General features: G+C 43.0%; 1 protein-coding gene across 9 annotated transcripts in view; it reads left to right on the top strand.

The window, feature by feature from the left end:
- The window catches only part of MITF (melanocyte inducing transcription factor), a 99,542-nt gene that overhangs the window by 32,308 nt on the left and 48,202 nt on the right, over positions 1 to 19,032 (top strand). The window contains exon 1 of one of the 9 annotated variants that reach the window (XM_063411264.1): positions 5,904 to 6,502. The exons of 4 other annotated variants lie outside the window; for them this stretch is intronic. Coding sequence is in view for 2 of the 5 variants with exons in the window: in XM_063411262.1 (XP_063267332.1) it covers positions 16,888 to 16,937 (50 nt within the window). In the remaining 3 variants the exon portion in view is untranslated. Of the gene's footprint in view, positions 1 to 5,903; positions 6,503 to 9,578; positions 9,692 to 16,568; positions 16,594 to 16,782; positions 16,938 to 19,032 lie in introns of those variants that run through there. 4 more of the 9 variants (XM_063411265.1, XM_063411261.1, XM_063411262.1 and 1 more) reach the window with 4 other exon arrangements.

Raw genomic sequence — 19,032 nt, 5'->3', positions numbered from 1 at the left:
TGGGAGGACTTGCAGTGTCAGGATGTCTGTGCTGCAGCGTCTGGTGGCCTGAGTGACACTGCCAGATGGACTCTGTGCTCAAGTGGCACTGACCACTGGCCAGATCTTTGCATGTCTGAAGGCTTAGTCACCTATTAGATGAAGTTTTTGAAATATTTTTGTTTTAGTTTATCAAACAAGGCTTAGTAATTTATTCTAAAATCTATGGAATATTGTTTGACCTTCATCCAATAGAAACAGTTATGAGAAAGTGTTTCTCAAGATATGCTCTGGTATTTCTGTTGACTGAAATTGCTTATTAACTTGGTGATGCAGCAAGGCTGCTGTCTGGAATAGATCATTAATACACCCTCTACTGCTCTATTCAGTGTGTGTGTTTCCTTAAAAGTGCTACAAGAAGCACAAATATAGCTGGAGCACCTAGTCTGGAGTCAGGGACAAAAATAAACATGACATTATTATATTGGACTTGGCCACAGTTCTGACTGGTGGTGCGCTTTGATAACTTTGACATCTAAAATTTTTAAGCAGACCTTAAGGTTCACAGGCTTTGCTAGTTTGGTGGATAAGCCTTTCTCAGTCAGTTTTTTTCTTTGATGTTCTTGTTTTGGTGTTTGTATCCTTCTCTTAAGGCTGTAATTACAGAAAGCCAGGGTTGTGCTTTTCCCTGCTCATTCTAAAGTGGCACTTGGACACGATACCCCAGCTGCCAACTGCAAATGCTTGTTTTTGGTACAGCAAGGTCAAAATTATACAGACCTGCAATCAGCTCGCTCTGCTACCTTACTAAAGCATTTTTGTACCTCTCCTACCTCCCTTCCTGCACTGAAACACCTAAATTTAGAATCGTTGAAGTCCAAGGGTTAGATTATGCTGTGAATTTGCCACAACTCATTTGGTGTGCATTATGCCCATTCAGACAGTTAAATGGCAGTTCCCTTTCTCTTGCTTGTGTTTTGGGAAGCCGTGGGCTGCTTGCCAGCAGAGTTTGGCCACTGGGCTGCTTTGGGTCCATGTCACTGCTATTACTCCCACTGCTATACCAATAGCTGTATTTATATTTGCAGTATCACCAGCTACAGCCTTTCTATTTTAAGAATCTCTGGCATGCTGTAGCCTTTCCAGAACATGATTTGCACTCTTAGGGAGAATGAAAGATGCATCCAACAGAAAGGAGCAAGCTTGCAGAAGTTTGGATGTACATCAAGTTTCCTTGGGTCGTACCTTAAGAGAAATGATGGCTGGTTATGAATTATGACTGCTAGAAGATTTCTGTCACTTACAGAAAGCTAACAACGAGAGATTCTGACTGATTCTGATTAATTTTTTCCAATGCGTATACACTGATCAAGTACTTCTGTTTCTAGTTCTGAATAACTATTAACTCAGTATTGTGGATTTGTCATTGAAACTGATGTTCAGTAAAGATTATGGCTTCTCTAAGCCGTAGTCTTAGCCTAAACTTGCTTAAAGGTGATAAAAAGTGCTCTGAGACACTGTTGTGGAATAGCAGTATGCTGGACAACTTGTGTGTGTGCATGTGTTGGGTTTGAGCTGGAAAAATGCTGAAGTTTGACTCTGTTTCAGGGGAAGAAGGTGAATTCAGCCACTCAGTGCAGTCAGGTTTGATTTGTTAGTTTATAAGAAGGCAGTCAGGAAATTTGCTGCCTCCACATGAAGTTCTGTGCCTGATAAAGAGAACATGTGTAAGGTTTCAGTGGTTTCTCGTTGGCTCAGCTAACTGAATTTTAGTAGTTGTCAACATTATGAAAAGCTTACGTGATAGCTCTGGTTAATTCTATTAAAAGAGCTTGGCTGGTATGAACATTCAATCTCTGAATCTCTTAAAATTACAGTAGGTCAACAGACAAACTTACAGGGATTAATAAAGAATTTAACAACAAGGGCCTGGAGAGTAAATGACTTGTGTAGAGCCTGTGTAGCAATTCATGCACAGAGGAGTTACTGAAGACTATCAAGAGTCTTGTTGCAGCTATAAATGTTCTTATTAATCTTTCCAGTGGGTGATGCAGTGCCTGTGGCTCAAACCTTTCTAACGTGGGTGAACAAAATATTTTTAAGTACACAGTAAGTAAATTAAGAGACAAGGATTGAATGTCGCTGTTTGTGGATCAGAAATAACTTGGGTTGGAAGGAACCCCCAAAGGTCTTTGGGACCAACCTCCTTTGTCTGACCCCTTTGCTTTGTCCTTCTAACAGCCCCAGCTCTAAACCATCTTGGCAGTGAGCAGCCAGCCAAGGAACCAAGACAGGCCCACTGATTTCCAATGTGTTTATTTCCTTTTTGTCAGAGGGCTCAGCAGTGCCAGGGCTGTGGGGCTGCTGCCTTTCCTTCCCAATGCACTGCATGGCCTGGATGTTCCAGGTTTCAGAACATTTTCAGCTGTACTGATAGGTACATTGTGGGTGGGAAGAGTTTGTTTCCTGTTGAAGAAATTAATTGCTGGTAACTTCCCACATTCTTCTTTCTCGGTGTTGTCACTGAATATTTTCCAGGACCTGGGTTTTTTTTCTGGTAGCAGTTTTGGCTGGAAATGCTATAGGCTGTTTCTCAGTGCTGTTCACCCAAAGCAGCTAATATTAAGAGGAAAGCTAATTTGAATTTTCAGAACTTGTGGATGATTAAGTTTTTGGTAGGAGAGGGTTTTTTTCTTTATTTAAGTACTAACAAAATATGTGCATGTACAAAAGCTGTGTTTGAGTGCACAGAGATTAAGCCAGCTAAAAATAGCGACTTCTGTGACCCTGCTGGAATTTTCTTTAAGCTTGGAAACACTGAAGTGTGTGTTTTGTCAGATTTGAATCATGAACCTTGAAGAAGAGCTAATGACTTCTTATTTCTTAGCCCTAATCTTCAACTAGTGCATTCTTTATGTGAACAGCAGATCAGTCTGAAATTGTACCACAGGCTTCACTTACCTTATTTAACTTTGCTTACTGGCTTTGTTCATTGTAACATTTTTTTCTGCTCCAGTGAGTGTGTTTATGAAAATCATTATTTTCAAACATTATCAGACAGATGCAAGCTGTGCAGTTGTTGCTGGGGATGACAGTTCCCCAAATCTGCCTTATTTTCTGTTGCACTTAAAACCAAGCTTTTCCTCTTGAACATTCTTACCCTGATGAAATGTGTGGCTTTCTCTGTTACTCCATCTTGTTTTCCTGGCAACTTAATGAAGTTTTTAGCTTTTTAGCTGGGGCTAAATAGTCAACTCTTGAACAAAAGCTGTATTCTCTGCTACCTGTGCTGGTGGATCTGGTTGTTGCTAAGAGATGTCAAAGCTCTCGTTTGCTTTTGGGGCTGAGATTCAGTTCTGGCCTTCAAAAGTGTTCCCACGTTGTGCTGCACCCAAAGTGGGTAGGGTGCAATTAGCATTACCATTAATTATGTTTTTACCGACAAAAGGACAAAAACTGATAGAGATGCCCCAGTTCAGCTGAAGTTGAAATGTTCTGGTAGGAAGCAATCGTGATGCTTTGCACGTCCCTTTTTGATGCAGATTTTCTTTCAGATATATTAGTATTTAAACTATAATAGATGTTTTGGTAATTGGTTGAATCCTTGCTTCAAAAAATCTTTTCTTTAAATTTGTCTCTGTTTCTGTGTAGAACAGAATTGCAAGAAATAAATTCCAGTGCTTGACTAGCTCTTGTTTGGCATGAAGTTGTAGAGCACTTAAAATTCCTCATACAACAGCTTTAATTGCTTGCTAATCTTGCCTAAAGATTGGCTGAGAATGTCGGCTCAGCTTTCCTGTTGCTTATTCTCAGTAGCACACACTGCAAATGCTTGGGGAAAATGTACTGGGAGCATTTACTGTAGAACATGGGTGAAGGGGTATGGAAACACTTGCCTGGAGGTTAAACTGTTGACGTTTCAGTAGTTGGTTATTGATCTCTATCAGCAGCCTGGCAGTTGTATGGCTTTTGTAGAATGAGTTAATAATTTCTTGGTGTGATGTAAAATCAACACCCAATTGACCCGAGCCCCTGAGTGTGAGCCCTGTGGAAGGGGCTGGTGTGAGATGCTGCTCCCAGCACCTCTGCTGTGCTCCACGGAGCCCTCCTCAATGAGCAGCTCATTTGGACAAAGCCTGCCCGATAGCTGTGCCTTCCTCTTTCCTTCCCACGCTGTGCTGGGCTTTGATGAATGTGTTAGTGCTCATGTTGGTGGCTGTTCCCTTTTTTTAGAAACAAATCTTACCCGCAGTAACTCTGTATCCACAGTGAGTAATGGAGAAATCATTGCTCGTTAATGATTCACTTGCAGGTTCCTGTATTGCTCTTGCTCAGTCACTGGTGTTGCTGTTGGCTCCACAGTGTTGCTCAGCCGAGCACTTAGACCTGATTTTCATAGTTTCAGTAGGGTTGTTGTAATGACAGGGTGGTGGGTGGCTGCCCTTGGTTACTGGTTGTCTGGTCCAAAATATATCCCTCCAGAGCTGGTCCTGATGATGCCCTTGGCAGGATTGTAGAACTCCTGTGCTGTTGAACCTTTCAACTGCTTAAAGACTGCTTTTACCAGTTAATTTTTGCTACTTTGCAAAAACTGTTTTTGGGTGTCTGCTTGAAGACCACCTTATGATTTACCTGTCCTGCTGTGCGTATCCCCTCTGTGCTCAAAAGGTTAAATTCTAAACTTGGAGTTTCCACTTTGAACCTTATTTTCAAGAGAAGTTCTCATCCCAGCCTCTCCAAAGTGTTTGTTTTCTGTGTGCACACTTGGTGATCCACTTTCTTGGGAAATGCCAGTGCTTTGCTGCTGCAGTTACAGGAATGGTGCCTGTAATCAAGGAGCAAAAGCAAACTTCAGCTCTTAATAACTCAGAAACAGAATCTGAAGGATGGCTGGGGTCACAGAGTCCGGTCCTTTGTCTCGGTCGTGCCTGTCATATCCTCCCTGGGCTGATTGAGTTACGCAGACAGAGCTTGCCTAATAATTCAGCTTCCTATTTTGTAACAGTCATTATTGTAGGCTGTTTCATGGTGCTATTGTTCAAATAAACTAAGGGAAAAAAATGATAAAAAAGGGCTCACACAAGAACAAGAGGATGCTTTCGCTGCTTTTGGCTTGGTTACTTCCTGTGAAAAAAAAACATTCGCCATGCAGTGCTTGGGATCATTCAGCACCAGTCAGCCCAATAACACAAATTAATAAGCTAAAAACCCCTAGAAGCTTTAGGATGTGAAAATGCTGTGGGCTGACTTTTGAATATTGAGCATCTTTTTTTCTTTTTTCCTTGCTGTCTACTCACCTTACAGCACAGGCAGCCAAAGCCCAGTGTCTCCAAGTCATTTTCCAGCACCATTTGTAGGATAACGGAGACCTGGGGCTTGGTTGTGCTACAGCTCAATCCAACACTGGTGTAAAACCTGCACCCCAAAAAAGGAGACATGGCCTCTGCTTGGCCATGGGCATGAGCATGGGAGGAGCAGGAGGCTACAGCAGACCCCAGGCCAAAGGGGGTGTGTGATGGGAGGCTTCATCAAATAAAGCGTGGCAGACTTGGGGTGATTTGGGACCCTGTCATTTTTATTGCTTTCAGAAGTTCCTGTAATTGATTTGATTGCAGAGAGGAGAAGCAGAATTCTGTACCAGAAGTAGTTCTTGTGGCTTTTCTCCTTTCTTTTCTCTCATACAAGGGAAGGCTTTCCTGCGGTCATTCTCCCGCTGTCACTTCACAGCAACAGCTTCATCCCCTCTCTGTTTTCTTCCTCTCTTGTTGCCCTTCTCCACTTTCTCTTCCCCACACGCTGCCCTTTCCCTGTGTCCCACCTGTTTGCTCCTGGCACAGTCAGGGCCGGCGCTGTGCCAGCGGGAGCCGGGAGCTGCCGGAGCACCTCTGCCTCCCTGAATGCATCAGCTCCTGCCAGGGAGCTCAGACCTGCCTCTGCCTTCCAGTTTGTGCAAGAATGTCTCTGTCCAGATTTATCTTTTACTTGAACTCTCAATATCTCAAGTGGAGGAGCACAAAACATGATTTTTAATTTTTTTTTTTTTTTTGTGAGGGAAGCCCCTTCAAACATCCTGAGATTGCTCCACATCGTGTTGATCACAAATTGTTTGAGAGTCCTGGGCATAAGCTCATATGGGAAAACAGCCGTGGATCAATGAAAGAAAACATTCAGCAATGTGCATTTTATATAAGCATTTAAACTTCTTTTTTTTTTGCCTTTTTTTTTTGGTTTTGTTTAGTAATAAAAGGAACAAAGCTATTATTAGTGACCATGGGCTTGGGAGTTTGCTAAAGCAGCAATAGTTACTCATCTGTTTTCATTTGCAGAAGTGTTCTAACAAAGGCAGCCACAAATGCAGCAGCAGGGTTAGGAGGTGGATGGTAGGAGTGGAAGTGCAGTTTCTGGAAGCCGCTGCTTACTGAGACCTTTCTGTTTGGTCTTGGTTCTGTGGCCACCACGAGCTCAGGTCCCAGGGAGCTCTTGCCTTGCCTTGGATTGAAACGTGAAAGGATGAATGCCCTGGGTAAGTCCTTGGTCCTTTTTCTTCTCTGAGCTGCAGCAGAGCTCCACAGAGCAGTTCTCCCTCCTGGTGCCAGCCTGGGGTTGTGCCTGTTTGTCAGCTCCTGCAGCTGCCTGGTAGAGATGGAGAAGAAGCAGTGGTATATGATCATTTTATCTTAGTTTTCCCTCTGTCCTCCTAGCCCAGGTAGGAATAAAATAGAGAAATTACCTGACCTGGAACCACAAAAGACTCCAGTATTTTCTCGCTCATTTCTTTTTCTTTTTCAAACCAGCTGAACAAGCGTGCACAAAACCTTTTGCATGTGCTTTCATGTGCAGCCAGCTGGGTCAGGGTTTGCTCCGTGGCAGATGCCATGGACTGCAGAGCTGCCTCTGTACGTGGTGGGAGCCACGCTGCCTGTGAGGGCAGTTTCCTCAGGTGCAGCAAGGGCAGGCAGGTTTTTGGCTCAAAATGCTGTGGCATGCCCAAAGATTCTATGGGAAATCAGAATTAAATACTCCTATTGATGTCCTTGGGTTTGGGACCATGTCCCACCTAAATTTGGTTGTGATGTGCTGAATACATGCCTGGATTTAATGCTGGAATTAAATGCTCCACGAGAGTTGCTGTCTAATAATCCCAACCAGCTTCTTTTTCTCCCTAGTCCTGCAGCAGTTAAAAGTCTGATTTGCAATTTGAGTTTACATCCCGAGGTTGCTATGACAAATAGCACGAGAAATATCTTGAATAAGTAACAAATTTCAGGAATTGCTGTTTGCCCACATGTCTGCATGCTGAAGATACACACTTAAAACCATGGAATTGCAGAAGACCTAACTGGAAGGGAGAGATGCAGAAGGAAAACTCTTGTTAGTGCACAGGGATCTGCACAGGGGCAGCTGAGCCACAACCTGGAAAGTTGCAATTATTTTTCTAGTGTCAGAAATGATAGTGAGATAATAGATAAGCAAGGGAGGAGTGATTGAGCTGCTTTATCGTGCTGCTTACAGAAACGTGAAATTTAGCATGATAATTGAATGAAAGGTCTTATCTGTATTTATGGTCGTTAATGGTCAGAAACTGACATCTAAGAGGGCAGATTATGTAATTTGCTCTAATGTTGTGAATTTTTTTCCTGGATTTCATACAAACATGTTAAAAAAAAAACCCAAACCTTCTCTCTGCACTGTGTGGAATAATATTTTGCATTCAAAGATGCCAAACTTTTGGAAGTAGACTGATAGAATAAGAAAGATTTTAAACTTCGTGATATTTTTACACATGGCATTTTGGACGGTTTTTCTGGTTTTTAGGAGTGGGTTATTAAAGTTTTTCATCTTGTAGTTTTCTTTCTTTTTATTGTTTTGAAGGTTTTTGCAAGCATAATAAAATATGTAGGCACAAAAGTTTGAAGTGACCTGGCACTGAAGGGAACAAAGAAACTTTCACCCTCTTGAAACAGGATTCTGCACACAGAACTCCAGTTTGCTTGGTTTTCCTCCATGGCAAACAAATTTTTGAAGTTTATTTTGGCAGGAATTCCCACCACCATTATGTTAAACAGAAGTGGAAGGGTGTTTCCAAGCAGCATGTTTCTTTGTTGCCATGCGGAAATACAGTTTTAAATCTGTTTTCTGTTGGCATTTCGTTTTGTTTTTTATTTCCTTGTCTTCTTCCCATGCATCTAAGCTTCCCAGCACCACTGGGAATCATAGAATAATAGATTGGTTTGGGTTGGAAGGGACCTTAAAGATCATCCAGTTCCAACCTCCCTGCCATGGGCAGGGACACCTTCCACTAGACCAGGTTGCTCAAACTGTTTTAAGATAAATAGCTATATTCATGTTTTTAATTGAAATGAGGAAAGAACTTTGTTCTGGCTTGAACTTCACTGTTTATTTTTTTTGCATGTGAAATGTTAACCGATACAAAAATGCCTGCAGGTTGGGAGCCATCTTAGGTTTGCATATTTGGGTTTTTAAAATGAAAAATTATAAAGAGGGACTTTGCTGTAGAAAACCTATTAGTTTTCTGCCGTAATTTTTTTCTTTGGGTGCTCTAGTGATTATGGAAAACTTTATAGAAAATGCTTTGTGTGTTGTTTCTTGGAGTATTTGAGAGGCTGATAAAATGATGTTGCTGTTGAATAATGCAATGAGAAAATGATAAATCGAGGAGGTTTAGTGCTTAAAACCTGTTTTTTCACCAGGATAAGGTGATTCAGCCCATCCCTGCCATCTCCAGCTGTTATTTACATGTGGACATGGAAACGGCTTTCCACCCTCTCAAACAATCACCTTTTGAATTCACTGGAATCACAGTAGCCTTTTATTGCCTTTGTATTTTTAATGCCAGTATATTGAGGTTTTCCTTAACTAAGGAGTGGTACAGTTTACCTGAAGAAGTAAATGTCAGGCTGGTTTTGGTGGCAGCTTCTTCCTCCTGGCACTTGCTAATGCTTCATCTGCATTTTCTGTCCTGGGCCACCACAGTACCACGGTCTTGGACCTGTTTGAAAGCCTTTTGGCCTGGGAACTGCTTTCTTCTGGCTGACTCTGCAATCCCCAGTTTACCTGATGCTGGTTCTGCAGAGGCATGTGGTGGGATGGGTGGAGAAAATTGATTATTATGGTTTTTTGCCTAGGGCTTTTTTCCTCTTGTTTCGGGGAATTTCTCAATCCCGGTCTGTAAAGATTTAATGTGCTGGCTTTTTAGTAGTACTAAACACTTGTAAGATTTTTAAAAACATACATAATCACTCAGATATTAAAGACTTCAAATGACTTGGATATGCACTTAATTTAATCACAAGAATATATTAATGCATTTGATCTGCTTTGGGTTTTTTTCAGTGTAACTTTTTCAGCTTAGCATTGCTGTGCATTTTTGAGACTGTCTTTGCTTTTCCCCAGTTACTTTTAATAAATTATTTTAGCAGCAGGAGCTAGTGTAAGTGTCCTTAGAAATCACTTGCTCTGCCAGACAGGAAGGTGTTTTTCAGGTTCCGTACTTTGGTTTTGTGTACTTAATTATTACTTTTTTCAGAATAAATTAGCCTGTGTTAGAAGTGCACCGGAGGCTGGAGTTCTTTGTTCCCAGGCTGTAAATACCTTGGTCAGTGAAGGTGTTTTCATTAAGCTCCACTCTTGAACTTCAGTGGAAATTTTGGATGGCACGTTCAGGATGTTGAACAGTTACAGGCTGTCAGAGGTTTGGATTTTCATGCTGCTGTAACAAACTGAAAGGTTTTTCTCTGCTAAGCATGTGAGCAGGTGTTGTAAGAGCCTGGCAGGTTCAGCTTCAGTTATGTCTTGTGTTGCTTGTCAGTGCTGAGTAGGATAAGAGGACATGGCTGTTGGCTACAGAGGCTGGAGCATTCTGGGCTTTAGAGATGTGGTTTCCACTCCTGTCTGTACTGCCCAGGCTGTGTGTCCCTAAGGGGCTTTGCTCTAAAGCCTTGTGTTGGAAGTCATTATGGGTGATGGAATCTTGGCCAGGCGATCTGTGGCTCTTGGACCCTCCAGCTGCTGTCTTGTCTTCAAAGGGTATCCCTCTTTTCTGCTCTGGATGAAACCTCCTGCTCTGCATGCCTTCTGTCTACTCTAGGATGTGTCTTTTTGTAGTAGATATTTCTTGAGCTTGTTTTGGGGGAACCTCTAGTCTTTAGAAAGGAGGGGTTGCATTTTTGAGGTATTATTTACTGCTTTAATTCAGGATGGTGTATGTGAAGGCAAGAGCTCCTGTTGTGTGCAGTATTCTAGCACTGCTGCAGATCCATCTGCTCTGCCAAAGAGTTTGCTTTGCTCTGCATCTGTCCTTTTGGAGCCTTTGGCTGCAGGGCATCTTCTGGGTTCAGGAAATGGCACTCAGTGCACTGCTCTGGTTTATGAGGTGGTGCTTGGTCAAAGGTTGGGCTTGATGATCTTAAAGGTCTTCTCCAACCTCATTGATTTTGTGATTCTGTGTCCTGCAATTAGTTGCTGGCTGCTTTATTCCACAGTGACCTACTTTGATTAGGCAACCAGTCTTTATTTGCAAAGGAGCACGTTGTTCCCTCCCCAGTCCTCCAGCTGGAAATGGTTTCAGTTCTGAACTTCTCAGAATGAGACTGTTGATACCAATTTAATCTTGCTCATGGCTGGTTTATATCACTTGGTGACGTGCCAGGGTTGTTCTCTCCTGGGTGTTTGTTTCTCTGCTGTATTTATAGACAGCAACACTCACTCCTGTCAACCTCCAAACTTTTCTTTAGCTTCCCACTATTATGTGGGCTTGTTTCCCTTGTCCCCTCAATTTAGCTCCTTGGTCTTGAGCACGTTTCCCAAGCAGGAGCCCTTGCCCACAAGGCTCACACAGGTTTTGCACTTGGAACACTGCTGCTTCTCCATCCTCTCTGGCATTGCCTTGTCTGAGACAGCCTGGGGCTGCTGCTTTTTCTGCTTTGCAGTGCTGGCCACTTGTGACTCATCCCCCTGGGCTCCTCTCAGTCCCATTGAGTTTAAATTCATCAGAGAAATTCTGATGATGTACCATATCCTGTTGTGCTTTGAAAGATCCTAATGGAGTTGTGGCAGCTCACCAGAAGGATGAGCTGTTTCTCTTGACCTGTGATCTGAAACAATACAGGCCAAATCCAACAGATACAAATCAAGGGGAATTTTATCCATGATTTGCTTCCCCGAAGTGTCGGTGAATCCAAGGCTGGAGCCTGAGCAGAGGCATTTGGGACAGATGTTTCAGGTTAATAGAGAAGAGATTCAAGAGCTTATTTTGAAAGAAAATAACTGGGAATATGAAGAGGGATACAGGAAAGCCAGAGGCCAATTCAGGTGTGTAATCTGGTAATAAGCTTAAATGCTGTCCCATTATAAGGGGAGGAAAAGAAGTGTAATTTGACTTTGGTGTGAGCTCAGGCAGTGCCTTGCAGCCATGGTAAAGGCTGGTAGGAGCTCAGCATGGATTGGGACTTGGAATTGTTGAAATCTTCCATTCTTTGAAAATGTCAAAGCAGAGCTGCGTTAAAATCAGAGCCAGGAGGGCCCGGTGAGAGCCCAGGTCCTGGCTGGTCCTTGCTGTTCCTGAGGCCACTGCTGCAGGCTGTTTATTTGGGGTGATGCTGCTGTTTCACCCTTTGCCTCTTTACCCTTTTTATCCCAGCTCAAGGGCACTGCCAGACTGCTGGGGAAGAGGGGACAAAGCTCCATCTAGTGTGGAAAGGGAGATGTCTGGGAGCTGGCCAAATGAGAAATCCTACAAGAAGCTGCCTTTCCCTAGCCCAGGCATGGGGGTTTCTTTTTTAGCTCTTTTTGTTTTGGGGTGGGGTTTTTTTGGGTTTTTTTTGGTTTTTTTTTTTTTTTTTTGGTAGCTTGTGTCTAGGATTGCAAAGTGCTTTGGTTGTGCAAGTGTTAATTGAATAACTCTGGCATTGACAGCTGATATTCACTTTTGGTACTCTGGTAGTGTGTGCAGGATAATACTGGCTTTAATGCAACTTTAAGTCATCTGTAATGTCAATTCAAGGCAAAATTAAATAGATATCCTTCTATTAGTATTAGGAGTTCTGTAGCCGGATTGTAGCTGTGTGAAGGGAAGTGACAAAGAAGTACAAGACTTTTAAGGTAGAGTGTTTTAGTTTAAGATGAAGTTCAAGGTTTGTACAAAAATAAACTATAGTAAGATAGATGATTAAAGCTGTTATCCATTTATACTTTGATTATCTGCTTTTAGAAACAGGAAGGAATAGAAAATCATCTTGTTTGTTCTGGAGATTGTAAAAAAAAGATATTCCCCCCCCCCCCCCCCAATACTTGTAAAGCCAATTGCAGTTCCTGAATGTGGCTTTGCATCAGCCTCTCTAAAAGGAAGGGGAAAATATTTTCAGTGTATTAGATATATATTGCCATCTAAGTATCAGGCAGCCACTAAATTTCTGAATTCAATAATGGCTGTATGAAAAAAAAAAAAGTACTACAGTTTAATCCAGATTTTGTATGTGGGTTATGAAGGAAACATTTTTTTTATTTTCCTTAATCCATCTGTGATGTCCCATTTCTAATCCAAACACGTGCTGCTTGTCCTCCTGCCTTGCAGTACCTCTGCTACAGTTCAGTGCCAAAGACCACTGGGCAGAATTGGTCCCTGCCCGATGTGGTAAATCTGTGTAATCTGTGGGGAGTTGGGATCAGACATCCCTGTGGGTTTTCATTGTTGTTTTGGGAATTTCCAGCTTGTTGGGAATACTGGGGATCGTTCTTGCTGGAGGAGAATCATGAAGAACAGAAGGCGAGTGCAGAGAAGCTGAAGTTTTCTGTCACACTGGTAGGCTGAGGTGAGGGTATGGTTTGTAGCACTGACTTTTCTGAGCCAAGAAGCTGAAGAAATGGCAGGGTCACTTTGCTCCAGCACCACATTTGCCAAGCATTTGTTTCGCCCGAAAGTGCAGCTGCAGGTCCTGACTGAGAGCTGCTACAATTCTGCTTTTTAGGGACAGCAGTACAGTTGGCTGCTGGGCTCCAGCAAGTCTGGAGCTGCACATCACTTCCAGGTGACTTTGCTGCATGTTTATGAACCTGACTGACTAATGTAGCACTGTACAGTCGCCTGCTGAAGCCTAAAATAACAGCAGGTGTGAAATGCTGCTCCACAACAATGGTGAGTGCTCCAGCAGGTACTTTGCCAAGGTCACAAATGCTAAGTAAACCAGATTAAACAAAACCCTGTTGCAGGAATGCATGATTAACTGTAGTCTTTGCAGGATTTATTGGTTATAAGCTAAGGCCTGCCTCTATGTTTTTGTCCTAGTAACTAAGGCAGATGTGAACTTCAAGTCCAGTGAAACATTTTTTGGCTCTTGCCTCTGTTTACATGATTCAGGAGTTTGCAGTAGTTCCACAACAAATATAGCTTTGAACAGAAATAGCCATTCAAGTGCTGTGCTTCTGGCAGTGCAGAACAGATTAGGAGGGCCTAACAGAAAGGCTTGTAAATAATTTTGAGTTGGCTGCTTTTTTTTTTTTTTCAAAAGTAAACCAAGGGCTATAATGTATTTTGAAAAGAAGTGGTGTTCCTGCAGCAAGTGATATGGACAGCATGGCTCAGTTGTCACTAAACTGTGCAAAACATGGGGTGTGCTGGACAGTTTTACTTGAGAAAATCCCATTTTCTAGAAACTCAGCAGCTGTGTTAGTTTTTGAGATTGTATTTGGTTGCATAAAGTTATTTCTGAAGATTTTTCCTGATGTCTCGTCTTTGAGATGTGCTTGTGCGTTTTAGATGTGCAGAGCAGAAGGGTGATTGCAAAATTAAATTAAGGCTGTGTATTAGCAGGACCATATTTGAGGTGCTAAAAGATCTGTAAATAGATTAGGGTGGATCTTTTTGTATATATTTTTGACTTTGTGAAATCAAGAAGTATAAATGTTGCTTGCATGTTTTTATTTTGAACGAGACTTCATTCTGTACCATGTTTTTTCATTTGGTATTTCTTTTATTTACATGTGACCCCATGTTTAAGTAATTATTTTCCTCATTCCCTCTCTGATGTTCATGAGCAGTTTGTGGCTTGAAACAAGAAGCAGAATTATTTTGATGAGGGAAGAGGAGGAATTACCATAATAGTCCTTGGAGATGCTGAAGATTCCCCAGTGCTGAAAGCTTTTAATCAATGCGAAGCATTTCTGTGAAATACTGCAGTTCCTGCAAATGTGACAAATTCAGGCAGGTGAAAAAGTCCCACCAACTAACATTTGCACTGTCCTGCCCCACAGTGCACCCTCTTGAGGATGGAAGCACACAGAAACTGTACCCAACTTGGGGAATCCCTGAACCTGGGATTTGGGAGAGGTACTTGGTGACAGAAGGCTGCTCACTGGGTGAGCCTGTACTGAGGATGCTGCTGACAGCACAGCAGTGATGCCTGATGGACTGAGGAGGTTTGCTTCCTCCAGGAGCCTTGGCTTGGGATTCTCCCAGGTCACGGATGTTGTGGGGACATTGAGTAGCCTAAGCAAGGGAATCGAAGGCCAGCTGTCTTTAGTTGTTTGTAGTTGGGCAATTCCTCCATTTTGCTTTGCCTCAATTAGCAAGTTTGTAAACATCACTAATGCTTCCTTACATGGACAGCTGGAGCTTATCCCACCTTCCTGTCTGTGCTGTGAAAACCCAAGGCAGCAAGTCTGCCACGTCTGTCCTGCAACTGCAAATCATAACTGCAGGGTAAATATCCAAATGGTTGGTAAAGTAACTTGTTGTTGAATAAGGGCCTTTTTACCCCCACCGCAAGTAGTTCAGCTTGCAGAGTCAGGCAATCCTCTTTGCTCCTATAACTTTTCCACAAATATCTGAAAAGGTAGAAGAAATATGAGCAATGCTTAAGGGACTCTAAAATTGAAGTTTGTTCCAAGCATGGGGATGCTGCAGAATTGGTTTCTGCAGCCTAGAGAGTTGCTTTGTTAGAAAGAAGAGTTGCTAAAGACATTTGCTGATCTGATCAGATCTTATAATGAACAGCTAGTGCTGTGGCTAGAGACTGAAGTGAGAGTTTGCATAATATCTGTCCAAGAGTGGTTTAATGTTAAAATTATCACAGTGAAGTGTTAGGGCTTGTTTGTTCCCTTGCACATTGTATTTGGTGTTGTGAGCAAGTCCTACGTGCTGATAATGCCGACATACCGAGCACAGAATTCACTGCGTGGTTTTCATCATGACTGTTCAGGATTCTTAATCATTTAAAGCAAATCTTCCATAAACACTTTCCCTTTTGCTCTCAAGATCCTGTTTGCTCAGCATGCCAGGGTGAGTATGTCATCTGCAGGAGATGATGCTTCCAGCTGCCTCATCCTCTTTGGAAAGCGTTGAATAGTGCTGTAACAGTGGAGTCAATAAGCAGAAAACCTTGGATCAATGGAAGGATTTAGGCTGGGAATTGCTGGTCCTGGTAAGCCTCGAGGGGCTTTTTAGATGGGAAGAAGTCCGGGCATGTAAATTATGGATACAAGCTGTGGACACAATGTGGTTGAGCCTTGTCTTCTGCTGAAAACTGCCTCTGTGAATAGACTTGCTATCCAGCTGTGGAAGTGATAATTTGTAAACCAAGATATGATGGAAAGGTGCTGTGAAGCCAGACCTGGGCACTGTGTAGTTGTAAAGTATCAAAAAGTGTGGTGGTCATATGTCATCTTCCCTCTCAGCGACAGTGTTATCGTCTCTGTTTACCCAGATTAAAAAAAAAGGTAAATTCTGCATTACAAAATCAAAACCTACAGAGATTGCTAGTGGAGCGTTATCTCCGCGCTTTTTCTTTTATCACCTCTTGGTTGTTTTAGCAATCTGGCTTTTTGTTTTGTAAATTTGTGTAGAGCTCTTTAGAGAGGGAACTGCCCATAGACGTGGTGTCTGAAAAATGGTTCAAAAAGCCTTTAACAAGGTCAGACTTTTATGGGAAAGGCAAATCAGCTTCATGCTTTTTTTTCCTCGTTTATCTTTTGGTAATATTTTCTCTAAGTTTGTGATGGAAGCTTCAAAAGTTTGAGGAAAAGCATCAAACCAACATTGGATAACGCAGTCAACTATATTTTAAATTGCTTTAGCCCTTCAGGGGACATTTTGGGGAGCTGGAGGTATTTTTGTGTGCCCGCCTTCTGCTTTTCTGAGGGTTTCAGCCTGTTGGAGCAGAGGTGGAGTTGGGGAAATAGTGTGTGCACTGTCACGTCTACTCTGTACCTTTGCAGAGAGATGCATGTGCAGTGGTTCCTAGGTGGGGGTTCGCCTAGGTGAGCCTTGAATGCGAAGAAGTTACATCCCAGAAAACAAATTTGTCTCGCACCCACCCTTTCCCTTCATCTTTTTGGAGATAAGGATCGTGAGAAAACGGTGCTGTTACAGACAGCCCTTATCCACTGATGGTGTTAATGGCCTGATCACACCCCTTTTAATTAATGAATGGGAGAAGTGCTTTCAATGCCAGCCCGTGTCTTGGGTTTCTCCCATTCCTTGCGGGGCGGTGAGGGGTGGTGCAGCCCCTGGGATCCTCTCAGCCCACGGAATTTACCCCAAATCCTGCGGATCGGGGACCCTGCTCCTCCATCAGGAGCCTGCGCGGCGCTCCCATGCAGGTGAGCAGGATGTAGCAGGATGCTGACTCCCAACTCCTGCGTTGTTCTGGAAGTCCTTTGGTGCTGCCCGCTGGCCGTGCTGCCTCCAGCGCGTTGTTTCCTCCTCGGTAGGTGCTGGATTGCACAGGTCTGCAGTGCCGGAGCCGCTGCCCGCGTTGCTGCTCCGTGGGGATTGGAGTTGCCAGGTCCTTATCTGGAGCCTCCCCTGGAGACACAGCCGGCCCGCACGCCGCTTGACTTTCACCCGGGGGTGCTCAGCAAAAGCCCTTGGACACTAAATTTGGGGGGAAAAAGATGGAAGCTGTGCAGATGTTCATGCCCTGCTCCTTTGACAGCCCCTGTCTGTGAGTGATGCTTTCCCGGGGCACTGGGAGCAGATTATTGCGGGGTTGGTTTGGTGTGGTGGAGGCTCTGGGAATTGTTCTGTGCTTGGCACTGGTCACTGTCCTCTGCAGAGCCACAGCAGCTGGGCTGACCTGCTCAGATACTGATGCTGACTTTCAGAAGGGGAAAACCCTGTGTTTAAATATATATACATGTCTCCTGTTCTGAAACTTCATGGCAAAAACAGATTTGGACTAACAGAAGTTCAGTTCAGTGTAAAAAAACTTGGTGTATTATCACTGTTATAATATGGAAGTCTTTGAAGATACTTTAGGTTTGCAATTTTTCATCTCCCTTTTATCATCAGTGGTAGTAAAGGAGTGTAAAATGTGACCTTTGCAGCTTCTGGATTGATCCTCTTAATTTTACCTTGTTCCTTAATCTGGTTTCCAGATCAAGCTTTCCAGGCTATACTGCAAGCTGTGTCCCCAAGTAGGTGGGCATTCAAGCAGATCAACTTACGGCATTTTATTAAGTCAACACTCATACAAAAGCCACCTCCAGAGCTTAATAATTATTTACTGAGTGCTCCTGGGTCATGAGAGAGGTTTTCATTAAGTTCAGAAAGCACTATGTTCAGCCACTTGTGAAGGTGTGTTTTAAAGACAGGAAAAAAAATGGAAAACTACTACATGTTGTAGAACAACTTTAAAAAATCCTTAGCTGAGGACTGAATATTTTTGTTTGTGAGGTTGTGTTTTGTTGAAGGGGTTTTCTGCGTGTGTGTGGTTATTTTGTTGTTTTTATTTTTTTTCAAAGCGGGATGTTCCACCAAATTAATTTGATTTGAAATTCAACCCTTTGCTCCTTGGTGTAGTAAGTGTGTGTGGTGGATGGATAATGAAGGGTTTTGCCTTCCCTACCCAACCAGGTGCACTCAGTGCAGCCAGGCAGATGGGTGGGTGCTTTTTTGGCTGTGGGCTGTTCTGTAAGTGCAGCCCATGGTGCAAGGCAAGCAGTGCAGGTCAGGATACAAAAGCATTTAGGAGGCACAGCAAACATTTACCTTGATGATGGAGCAGGGGCAGGCAGCCTGTCTCTTTAAACATGTAACCTTCAAGTGCGGAAACCTTTCATGTACGAGCCTGAAACGTAGTCCTGGCTTCATTATAAAGGCTGATAAAGGTCTCCACACCGTTTTTGTAACTGCTTTGTCCTTGGCAAGTCAGGACGTAGGAGGGTGCCAAATCTTGGGCTTGTTTTTTTTGCATTGATACTTCATGCAGCGCCAGGCAGTTGGCGCGGTGAGCGGAGCGTCGCTGTAACCCACAATCAATTATTAAATGTTAGGAATGAAGTACAAAGTGCTCCAGGGGAAATGCTGTAGTAGTTGGAATCCCTTACCTTGGCTGAAGGGGAAAAGGGATTGTGTATGGGGTTTTTTTGTTGTTTGTGGACTTCTTGCATTTTGTATTAGACTTTTTTGGGGTGGTGGTGGTGGTGTGTGCAGTCTGTCTCCTCCTTGCATTTATTATTTTCTTTTTGCTGTTCTTTGCTTTTCTGTCACTCCTTTCTGAGGCAAACAGCTGGCAGGCCAGAAGCTACTACTGGCATTGTTGCTTCAGCCACATATAGAGTACAGGGAACAAAAAGTTTCTTGCGGTTTTACTGCTTGGTAGAGAGATTGAAAACAGAATTTGTACAAATCAACTTTAGATTTGTAGAAAGTCTAGTGATTTTCTAGGAATGGTGTTGAGAGCTGAGTGGTGGTCTCCTGAAAATGTCTTCTGGAGGTCAAGTATTTAAGTGTCCACCATTATAGCATAGAACAATCTTAACCTTTAAATCAAGGAGATGAGAGATTGTCAACATTACAACTCAAATGTAGATGCCTTTATTTTCTCTATGAATAATTATGAATGGGATAAGGGTAAGACATAAACAAAAGCATTTAAATCCGCCCTTATTTCTTACCTTTGAGATCTGGTGCAGCTCAGTGGATTTCTTGAGGTGCCAAATCTGCTTTTCTTGGCTGATTTCTCTGTGGACTAACCCATTAACAAACAGTTGGCATGAATGGAGGGAGGAGAGCAGCAGCCTCCCTCTTATGTGCCG

This window comes from Prinia subflava, chromosome 14, assembly GCF_021018805.1.
Source record: "Prinia subflava isolate CZ2003 ecotype Zambia chromosome 14, Cam_Psub_1.2, whole genome shotgun sequence".
Classification (NCBI taxonomy): Eukaryota; Metazoa; Chordata; class Aves; order Passeriformes; family Cisticolidae; genus Prinia; species Prinia subflava.
Note: the sequence above shows the minus strand (reverse complement) of the source record. Positions and strands in the feature narration are given on the sequence as shown.